At 33.5% G+C, this 11,552-nt stretch overlaps 2 protein-coding genes and 1 long non-coding RNA gene across 3 annotated transcripts; 2 read left to right on the plus strand and 1 right to left on the minus strand.

Moving 5' to 3' along the window:
* Positions 1–232: 232 nt before the first annotated feature.
* LOC130641554 (uncharacterized) lies at positions 233–2,695 on the minus strand. Its single transcript, XR_008982469.1, has 2 exons — positions 2,095–2,695; positions 233–941 (listed from the first exon to the last, which is right to left on the minus strand). It is a non-coding gene; the product is annotated as an uncharacterized LOC130641554 (long non-coding RNA).
* Positions 2,696–4,604: 1,909 nt separating this feature from the next.
* Positions 4,605–11,322, plus strand: LOC130642270 (uncharacterized). Its single transcript, XM_057449360.1, has 10 exons — positions 4,605–4,728; positions 5,550–5,684; positions 5,734–5,918; positions 5,996–6,106; positions 6,199–6,345; positions 6,429–6,744; positions 6,848–7,291; positions 7,342–7,561; positions 7,623–7,856; positions 7,906–11,322. The coding sequence occupies exons 1-10, from the start codon at positions 4,605–4,607 to the stop codon at positions 9,623–9,625; spliced, it is 3,636 nt and encodes a 1,211-aa protein (XP_057305343.1). The 3' UTR covers positions 9,626–11,322.
* LOC130641553 (calcium-responsive transcription factor-like) lies at positions 5,956–6,942 on the plus strand. Its single transcript, XM_057448402.1, has 3 exons — positions 5,956–6,106; positions 6,199–6,345; positions 6,429–6,942. The coding sequence occupies exons 1-3, from the start codon at positions 6,083–6,085 to the stop codon at positions 6,771–6,773; spliced, it is 516 nt and encodes a 171-aa protein (XP_057304385.1). The 5' UTR covers positions 5,956–6,082; the 3' UTR covers positions 6,774–6,942.
* Positions 11,323–11,552: the final 230 nt, after the last annotated feature.

Consider the following 11,552-nt stretch of genomic DNA (forward strand, 5'->3'; position numbering starts at 1 on the left):
GGGCAGCCTAAACAGACGGCAAGGTGCACAAAACCCCGGATGGCTAGCTCACAATTTACCAGTACAGGAACATTCTGACGCAAAGTTTTGCCTAAAGCGTTCTATCGTATAAGTTAGTAGCTGCCACTTTTTTTACTACTAAAATTTTGAGCTTTTCTACACCATACATTTCACTTTCGTTTTCACAAAAAAAAATGGTTGACAACTATTAGAAATGTAAAATGGACGCTAATAAACAAAGAACCAACGATATTATACTTCAAAATTAAATTTTAAAAGGAAAATAATAATTCATCTGATCTGTAACCTTAGCTACCTCTAACGTTGGTCTTGATTAGTTTTCTAGAAGCCTGCTAAAACTAAACGTAAATCTGAGAAAGCTAGCTTCACTCAGACTCAGTGGACCCCAATGGAAATAATCCACTCACAATTGGTTTTTGTGATTTTCTGGGCTAGAAACACTTTAAATATTCATTATTGTTGTTGTTGTTGTTAGACTAGCAACTGATTGCAAATGAAAAAAAATTGTACAGTTATATATATGTTAAACGAAAAAGATAACAATTTACACATTTTTAGACATTTCAGCCTAGACCAATCCCTAATCGTGAGATTTTTTACCATGAAAGTCAATCTGAATTATATAAAAATACTTTACAAATTAGGCTATTACAAGTATTTTTTATTTCAATTCATAATCTGTATTTAATGAATATATTCTTATTTCAAACGCATCCAACAAAAAGTGGTAATCGAGCAAATCAGCAAGCTCTTCTGTTTCATCATTGTTCCATCTTTTTTTTTAACCGCTTCTGTCAACAAATCTTCACATGCAAATCACGTTTGAATGACGCTTGAAATTGTGAATTGTTGGGTCAAAATTAGTTCAATGAAATCGTGCCAACATGTTTTGTATCATAGAACAATTTGGGATTGGTTCCCTAAAATGTGAAAAAACAGAAAGTACAATAAAAACTACCAGAATCACCCAGAACCACAAAGACGCATGTGTGGCAATCGATTTCAATCTTTTATAATTCAATAATTTAACGGACCAGCCATCAACGTTCAATGGACCCAGGGCACAAACCTCGTACAGCCGACTTCCCGAAAAACGAAAAGTTTCTTTTTCAAGTCTCAATTATAAAATGTAATTTTTTGTACGAAAAAGTTTCATAATTCCCAACTTCTTACTAAATATAAGGTTCTTCTACCTAACAGGAGTCTTTTCCTTTAAAGTCTATGGAATACACGTTCGATATCGGTTTAAGAGACAAAAAATTTAAAGAACGCCTACTCTGCGAAAACGACATCACATTTGAAAAAGTACTATCCAACTGCAGAGCTAGTGCGGTATCAAAGTTGCAAACTAAGTCTATTCTCACAACAAGCCTGACTCAACTCAATCGTCATCAACTGCTAATTCTGATATCAATCAGATGATCCATCGTCAAAAAAGCAAAGAAGTCATGAAATGCAAATTCTGTGCCCAGCGAACGGCAAAATATGCAATACAATGATTACGTATAAAATAGACACTGGTGCTTGTGTAAACGTTCTATCGATCTCTGTCTTTCAACGTCTCAGCAAAAAAGCAATGAGTGTGACATCCTACTCATATATTTTATATACCACACAAAAACCTGCTTGAAAAGTTTCACTCTGAAATTATTCTTGAATTAATGTTGCATAGTCCATTTTTATCTTTAATATATTATAAAAAAATATTTACACCTGTGAAAAACATGTCAATTTCCTATGTGCTCAATCAAGTTTTTGAAATTTGATATCTTAAGAACTGCCCTAGATTTTTAAATGCTTTTCGTTAAAGTTATGTGCAGGACTTTTGGGGTATGAGAGGCTTTATGTCGTACAGTTTTCCACTATGATGAAAGGCTCGTTGATAGACAAAGTAAAGTTGACATAAATTCTGTGTGCAAACAGTGGTGTTACCTGCACTTTTTACGGTATATGCAGCTTATTAGCACTCACATCACATTATTCTCTGGTTTCTGAAAGCTATGGCATGTCCACTTCTTAAGCTTGCTAAATTTAGTAATGTTTCAGAATTTGGGTATCAAAATATAATCTTACCGAAGCAGTCGACGACAATTTCTGCACACCAACAACAGAAGTACGATGGGTGTCTTGTATATATATATATATATTTATGTATTTATATCGTATTCACAGTATCAAATATATAGCTAGTTAGCAATAAATCAATTTAGCAAACTGCTTTTCACCAACATGAAACTTTCTGGCTACCTAAATAAATTCCCTGGGTGGGAGGGAATTACCCTTTGTATATATATTTCTATTAGTTTAAAACGCAATATAGCCTCGTTCTCAGAACTAAATGTGTCAAAACGAGAATTTAGGCTTTAGCCTGGATAAGTTTTAGGCGTCCAGGCTCTGGGCTGTCTCTATCTATCTATCTCTCTATCTTCCCAGGCGATTTTAAAGATTCCGCCCTCGCCGGCGGAAATCAACAAGAAGCCTCAAGGCTTGAAGATTTCCGCCTTGTCAAGAGAAACTTTCCACAGAGCAAAACGTCTAATGGTCGACCCAAGGCTGAGATTTCAAATTTAAAAACAGGATAAATGATTGAATAATTGCGCAAAACTATGTGACTTAACCGCTTTTTGAGGCTTTTTGACTATTCCATTTCTTGAGTAATTTTAGTTGTAAAAACAATGATTTGAGTCTGGGATTGTGAGTCTGTTCATGTTCTTATAACATTGTTCTTATATAAAAAAGGGGTTAAAGTAACCTGGTCTGAAAAGTATTAAATATGGGCGACAAATAACCCAATTTAGATATACTTCAATTTAATTACACCTGAATAAATAACAAAAATATACAGATTTACACACAGTTACATGATACAAATTCTGTAAAATCATAGAAGAACCATAGACGTCTAGTTTCCCTTAAAAATAATGTGAAGTAAATACTATTAACCAAAATAAGACTAAAATAAATGATATAAATATATATTAGTTTTAGTGATTCATTTTTCACAAATTAATGTTTGCAGTTTACTCTGTCAACATTTTTTTGGAAATGCTGATAATGGCTGTGTTAGATTATGGCTGACCTAAAAAAGAAAGAAAAATACTAAAAAAACATATATGAAGAACTCAAAATAATCTTATCACATTAATGGGATATTGTTTTGTGCCCTATATATTTAAAGATGACAGGTATAAATGCAAGATAAAATAAAATATTTCACCATTTTATGAAGTTTTGATAAAAAAATCAGGTGATACTGTGAACGCCAAGTATTTGTGATGTCTGTCTTTCCAAAAAGAATACCTGCGTGTTCAAAGACAAATTTTGGAAGTTTTATAAATATTTAATTTTTTTGAAAGTTCCTAAACTTGCCTAAAAGCATCCCTAAAATGTTATATTCAACAGTGACCAAGAATACCATATTTACTCTAGTCTATTATTACTTCACCACTGGATTAGTGTTTTAACCAACAAATAGAGGTGGGTTTAGCAGGAATCCTATATTGCAGGATATATAGGCCGGATAAGTTGAATTATTTTTGGGTAAAAAACCTGAGTGTAGTATTGTTTTTAGCAAAACTTAGGAATTTTTTAACACAGTTTGGAAATATGAAGCATAAGAAGTATAAACACCTACCTCAAATCTTTTCCAGGCTATAAGCAATACCTTTATAACTTTTTTTTTTCAATTTCAATATGCATTCAAACTTGTTGTAAGAGCCTAAACTTGCCAAGGGTACAAATTATTTGCACAATAAATTTTCCTGAAACTTATTTTTGTGGGTAAGTGGTACACAAAATGCTTCAATTTGCAGAATATATGCGAAATGTGCAGTATTAATTTTTGGTTGCCTAAAGTTCAATTATTTTAGCAGAGGCAAAATCAGTATTTTGTCTAACATAGTATTCAGAAGTTAGGGCATTTACAAATGAGCAACATAGAACTTAATAACTTAGATCCTAAAGAAATCAAAGTATGAAGAAATGAAAAAAATTTTAATTGTTGCGGCTAGCTGAAATGGAAAATTTTGCAGAATAATTTTTTAGAACCGTATTTGACTGATTTCTAAAATTTCTGTGGAACATTTTTGCAGATTTGTCCCAAAGTTCTGCAAAAAAAAGTTCCACAAAAATTTCTTCCACAGATAGTGTATGCTAATTTTGAAAATATTTTTTACAATCCATGGCAAAAAAGGCAGGATTACTTGAATAACAGGGAAACTGGATAATAGAGTAAATATGTACAGTATACTTGATGCTTTTTTAAAGCTACATTTACATGTTTTTGTGCACACCAGGGAGAATTTTTATTCATAACCTCATGAATGTAATGTAAGTTACGACACACTTACATACAAATTAAGCTCGTATGTCAGGTTTTTTATGGAGCAAATTGTTTTGCTTGTTACACAATGTAACACAATGTAGTCCATAGGCCAAAATATATAAGAAAAAATGTTTGATTTAGGATTCAAATTTATAAAAATGTTTTTTGAATATTTGTGTACAAAACAATATAGCAATTAATAAAGGACTTGTTATCTTAGTACAAAAGTACACAGCCCTTTTCATAAAGTTCATAAAGAATGTTATCAGAAAAATGCACTGTAGATTTGCCTGTCAAAGTTTGTAATTTTGATCTGCTGCTGACGCTGCATTATAACGATAGTCGTGTTAAATATAAGAAAACACTTATTTTACGTTCTTTATGTAAAACTTTATATGCAAAATAGTCTGTAGCTAGCTAGCTACATGACATGCAAATGTAGCTTAAATTGGTCAAACTTTCCTGAAAACTACTGCACCTTTTAGGCTATTAATCATCAGTTTTGGTTCCCAAACTGTTAAGTCAGGTAATGGGTTTGATCCCTAACTACATATAAGGAAGGCCATTTTATAGTTGGACAGAAATGCTAGGGAAATGCGTAGCTTAAGTAAGAGCTTTAAACACTCTGAAGAATCGCAAATATAAATCACTTTAACATAGCTAAGTAACAAACTAGCTAGAACATACAGCATTTTTTACCTGAGAAGTCTCATCGACCAAACATCCTGCTGTTTTGCAAGGTTAGCAATAAATAACAGTAGCCAAAAGTACACTTGTTTCCCGATAAAGTAGCGATCAAGTAGCTTAAAAATTTAAAGATTATCACGTTATTCGGTTCTTTTTTTAAATAAATACGTATGCAATATGAATGAAAAAGATATTCCTACAATATCGCCATTATCTAGTATGATAAAAATACTTCTGTTTTTATATGGAGTTGTTTTCCTTGTTACAGCTAAGATGTGTTGTATCATAGTCATAAGATTTTTTGTGACTATGACTGTATAATGTTTATGCACATCGAATAATTTTGCAAGTAACACATTTTTTATTATATTGCGTATTTTATTATAATTATTCTTAAAAATTTACTCAAAAATTTGAATTTTTTTCTATAAAATAATAAACCTTTACTACAACTCTTTTCAAATGCCGAAGGTGAGTCTCGTTCAACTTTGGTACTTAATCCTTTGACGTTTTTTAGGTGGCAGCAGTCATACTAAACAGTATCACATTGCTCTGTCTTTGATTGAAGCACTCGATATAATCAAAACACATGAAATTGAAAACACTGTTCGATTTAGTACCATATTCTCAACGAAAGACTTTGGATCCACTGGTAGGCTTTTCTTTTTAAAGAACATTCTAAACTAAATGCATAATTTGACATATTGTAAAATTAATTCCAGATTTAAGAAAGAAAAAACACAAGGTTTACTGGTCAAGTGATGGAGTAAAGTTTTCCGGTTTGCCATTTATGTTTGTTGGAACAAAAATTTTGGATTGTCATTACGGAAAAGATAGGAACCTAAATTTGAAACTATCAGTTAAAGAAAAAAGAGGAAAGGAACTGGTAAGGTTCACGATTTTTACTATATAATTGGATTTTAAAAAGAGTTACACAGAATAATATATCCCTTCTTGTTACAGCAAAACGATCATGGGTGTAGAAGGAAACACACTCGGGTTCAAGATTGTAAAAAGTTTGATTGTCCGGCACAAGTTATCATCACAGAAATGATAGAATTTCCAGAGTATCCGGTAGTTTTACATTTTGATTTCTTTTTCTTTAGATATGAAATTTCTGTAAACAGTAATACAACTTTGATGTATTTATATTAAATACTATTTAGGTTGTAAATGACACGGTGCGTAACCGGAAAAAGAAATCCGCAGACCTTCGAACTGATATATCTTCAGGAAAACAGATTAAACAAACTTGCAAATTTCTCGTTAGTATTCCTGATATTAGCAGTCATGAAGGTCATATAGTAACAAAGGTAGAAGTTCAATTGATTCAGACAATATGATTTATACTTCTGTTTAAAAGTAATTTTAATTGTTTTTCTATTTTTCTATTTAGGATTCCGGTATAACCCAAAAAATAGATTCAGAAATTGTTTCCAAAATCGATATGTATGTAAAGGAAGGTGTCACGGACACGAAAGATATGAAAAGATTGTTGAAAATACATGTCAAGAAAGAAATGTTTAAGGAAACAAAACTGCCAGAACCATCAAATAAAAGATTTTACCCACGGAATGCAACAATACGTAACCATGTAACTCATATTAGAAGAAAGTTGTGTCATTCACTTATCGATCAAGAGTGCCTTCAAAAAAAGATAAAAGAATGGACAGATTCAGATCCAACCACTAAAATATACTTTAGACCTAAAGGTTTGTTTTTTGTATTTGTATGTCTATGATTGTTTTTTGTGTTTTAATGTTAAGTTATTACTAGTTAAATACTGGTGTGGAATTTTAATGCTTTCCCTTTAAGGCACTAATACTTCGAGTGATGAAATTAGTGAAACTGTAAATGACTCAGAAGAAAGCGCTTCAGATGAAGATATTCAGAAAAATGTGAAACTTCCTTCAGAGAAAGAAATGCCACTTCTATTTGTTTACCAGAATGGTTGGCAAAAAAGTTTGTTAGAAAAATATGGAAGCGAAATGATATTACTCGATGCTACATACCGTACGACACGCTATGCCCTTCCTCTATTTTTCCTGGTTGTTAAAACAAACGTAAACTATCAGATTGTGGGTATATTTGTTACCGAATTTGAAACAGAAGAATGCATTACCGAGGCATTGACAACTCTCAAATCTTGGAACAGTGACCTAAAACCAAAATATGCCATGTCAGATTATTGCATAGAAGAGATTAAAAGTCTAGAAAAAGTGTTTGAAGGTACACACAATTATTTTGTCAGAGCAACGTAATTACAGTTTCAAAGAAAAATCAAGTGTATATTTTATTTTTGTTTTTAGGGTGTACCGTATTTATATGTGATTTTCATCGGGAGCAGGCATGGGATTGTGGCCTGAAAAAGAAGGTGAATGGCTGCTCCGCTGACAGACTAAAAATATTAACCTTACTAAGACTGATTGCGCGCTCTGAGACCCTCTGCTCATGTGAAAACGCGATAGAAAATTTGAAGAAGTCTTCATTCTGGTCTGAACAAGAAGGACTTAGACACTACATCTCTAAGTATTGGCTTGGCATCAAATAGGTATTATGACAGTTCTAACTTACTATGATTTACTTATAGAATTATTACTATTCATGTTATGTTACTATTACTATTAATGTTATGTTTCGTTTTATGGCGTTGGGTAGTGGCGTTTAGACAAAATCGGTTTTTGGTTGACTGCAATACTAATAATGGTGTGGAACGACAGAACAGTCTCTTGAAGCATAACTATTTATCAAATCATCGTCACAGCTCTTTGACTGGCATGCTCACTGTGGTGATTGAGGATTTTCTGCCAGATAAATACGAGAGGTAATTATGTCTTTAAATTCAATGGCTGACGACCAAGACAATAAAATCTATTTGTAAAAATATTTCTTAACAGCTATTCGAATCAGAATCAAATGATGAGTTCTCAATACATGCCATATGCGGATGACATTGATGAATGGTTGAAAGATCGCCCTCGTGGCATGATTAAGCATTGTTTATTGAGAAAATCTTTGGGTGAACAGTTGGACTCAACCGGTATAAAAATCATAGAGAATGGCAAATTTTCTATAAAATATTACAAGGATGGTAGAGATGAACGCAATTATGAAGTAAATTTTGGTGATGACAAACATATGCCAAGTTGTTCATGCCCCGATCGGAAATCATCTGCGTATCCTTGTAAACATTTTTTTGCTGTATTTAAGAAATTTTCGTGTTGGGGATGGGAGTCTATGTCCAGCTTGTACAGAAATTCTCCGTTCTTAAATCTTGATTCGGAATTTCTTCTGACTCAGAGGAAAGAATCAACAAAGAAGGAAAATGATTTGGTGAACGTTAAAATTTCTTCACCCGCTGATGTTGTCGATGCCGCAAAATTATTGGAATTGCCAAGTAGAATGGTCTTAAAGAGAAAAAATGTTAACGGAGAGACCATAAGGAGTTTATTAAACGAGATCCGTAGTCTTAGTTTTTTAACAGAAAACAACAGCACACTTACTGCATCAATTCATGCAGAACTTACAGAAATTGTAAGAAAAATGAAGGACGATGTTCCAAAAGAAAGTGGCGTTCCCTTGCTGCCAAAGAAACAGCAAAAGTTAGATGTGAAATCATATAAGAAAACTTCATATAAATATATGTCACTTCCGAAATTAAAAAACAAAAATCTATTGTTGAAGCGAGTTGGTATGAAAAAAGAAGAATCAGTAAAAGCATCTCAACTCAAAATCGCGGTTGAAAATGTTGAGAAAAACGAAAAGATTGAAGTTGAGCAGGTGATACATGACAACAACAGCTATGATGAACCTTCGTTTCATGCACCCGTAATTGTTGTGAGTGATGATGAAGACGATAACGCCACTACTGAAAAGAATCTTGAAAATGATGTTGCACCATTTGCAAGAACTGTTCTCTCACATAATGACTTGAAGGACATTTCTGGAAAAAGAATGCTTAATGATAACGTGATAAACGTGTTTCAAAATATTATTAAACGAAAGTTTCCAAATGTGGGTGGACTCCAAGACACAGTGCTAGGTCAAACGCTTAATTTCCGCATATATCGTAGCATGCCATTTGTACAGGTATTGCATGATGGAAATCTTCACTGGATTACTATTTCAACATATGGATGCAAACCAGGTGAGGTTCATATGATGGACAGCATGTTTCGTGGAAAGGTTTCTGATCACACCAAAACCCAAATATGCTCAATTATTAATTGTTGTGAGGATCAACTAAAAGTTAAAGTAATTCCCGTTCAGCAACAAAAGAACAGGGTTGACTGTGGGGTTTTTGCAGTAGCATTTGCATACCACACTGTCGCGACCAAAAAACTTCCTACAGATATCAATTTTGAAACATCAAAAATGAGAAACCATATGCTGCAATGTTTAGCTGCAAATCAAATCACCAAGTTTCCTCAATGTGATAGCCACATAATAGCTCGAAGATGTGCGTCCAAGGAAATATCCATCGACCTCTACTGCAGTTGCCGAATGCCATGGAAAGCCGCAGAGAGCTATATTTTAGACAAGCAAATGGCTGAATGTAGTAACTGTGGAGGATGGTTTCATAGAATTGTGTGAACGGATACCGGACTCTGTATTTGAAGTGGAAAATTGTAAAAGTCTATGGTATTGTTATTGTTGTTCCACTAATATAAGTAAAAAAGACGGTTGATGGTAACTTAAAAATAAAACATAGTCTTCGCTAAGTTGTTGTGTATCCCGCGTAAGTCCAAGCTTAAGAGCCTTGGGGATGAGGTGAAGGGGCGCAGGAAGCTTAATTTAGCCCAGTAAAATCGGGTTTCTACAAAAAATCCCGTGTACTTTTGGCTACTGTTATTTATTGCTAACCGTTTTGCAAAACATTAATTTGGAGTTTCAAACATATCAAGAGGAACGGTAACCGATTGTTTTGGGCAAGAAACTTTGGTCTGTGAAGAACTTCGACACAAAGCATCACAGAAAGCCACGATATCAGGTTCTGACAATCTGAGACCCTATTGGCTAAAAAATCAAATAACGCATTTCTATTGGCTTTTAAGAAATTAAACAACTTCCAGGCCCAGGGTAAAATACTTTATTCTGGACACCGCGCGTCCAGGCTATAGGTGGTCCCCATCTCTCTATCTTCCAAGGCGATTTTAAAGATTCCGCCTTACGCGGCGGAAATCAAAAAGAGGCAAATATTTATAGAATCTCACACTAGCTCGATAGGTGGTCATTCGCGTGAAATAAAAACCGTCGACAAAATAATAAAAAAAGTATTACTGGCCTGGGATGTGCGGTAATATAAAATCTTGGGTAAGTTTTATATTTACAATAAAGGGTGGGATGTTGTGATCAAAATTGTAAAATCACCTTTTTTGTAAAAGTGAATTAACCTTGCAAAGGTTATACTTTCCCTAGTTATCAGTACTTTTGACTGAGTAATATATCCTTTTCTTTCGTAGGTTAAACGATGTGTCACTTGCCAACAACATGGGTCATTGCCATCATTAACAAAGGAAATGACGCCTGCTAATGTTTGATTTTTTCTTTTAGTCTTTTCTACAAAAAGAAATTGATGTTTGTCATGCTTTGTGTATTAATGTTATTATTTAGACGAGCCAGGTGTGGAAATTGATGAGTATAGACTTTGTTGGGCCATAGCAAGAAACCAAACGAGGAAACAAGTACATACGTACTTGCACAGATTTGTTTTCGAAATGGCCTCTTGCATACGCGTTGCCAAATAACAATGCTGAAACAGTGACCATTAGCATGCTAAGAGTTTTAACCACATTTGGTATACTAAAAGCCATACTCTCAGATAATGGGAGTGAATTTAACAACAAGGTAAGAATCTGAAAATATAAAAGTTAGTATTGTTTACAAAATTTGTTCCGTTGTTTCCATGATCCTCATATTTAATCCTTATTTAGTTAAACGACGAAATTTATGTACGAATTCAAAGGAGGAAAACAGCGGTTTATCATCCACAGTGAAACGGACAGGATGAAAACACAAACTTTAAAAAGGTAGATTCTTTGTTTTCTATATGTTACCCCTTGCATTTGAGTTCCGTAACATATTTCGCATGCTTATCTTTTTTTTTTATTTTTTTTTTATTATATAATATAATATACAAATTATGCTAGCCAAAAACAAACAAAAAGTAAAAATAAAATATTCAACGGTATGTTGCGTTCTCGTTCACACGTCAATTCTACCAACTGATTGGGATATAAGGATATGTTTGATGAATCAGTTGGCATAACATTCCTTTTCAAAGTTCTCGATCCTCCTATACACAAGATTGCTGATTTCAATAGCGTGAATGATATTTTCGTTTGTAACTAGCTCATCACAACACCTTCTTCCGTTCCTTGTCTACGCGCTAACTTCAACGAAAGTTCTTTAATGAATCGTTCTGTCTCACGACTACAACCACCATGACTCGAAAACACCAAAGGAGTAAATGAGCCGTCTCTATTTCAATCACTCGTTGGTTGTATTTTCGTTTCTTCTC

This window comes from Hydractinia symbiolongicarpus, chromosome 4 (genome assembly GCF_029227915.1).
Source record: "Hydractinia symbiolongicarpus strain clone_291-10 chromosome 4, HSymV2.1, whole genome shotgun sequence".
NCBI classification, from domain to species: Eukaryota; Metazoa; Cnidaria; class Hydrozoa; order Anthoathecata; family Hydractiniidae; genus Hydractinia; species Hydractinia symbiolongicarpus.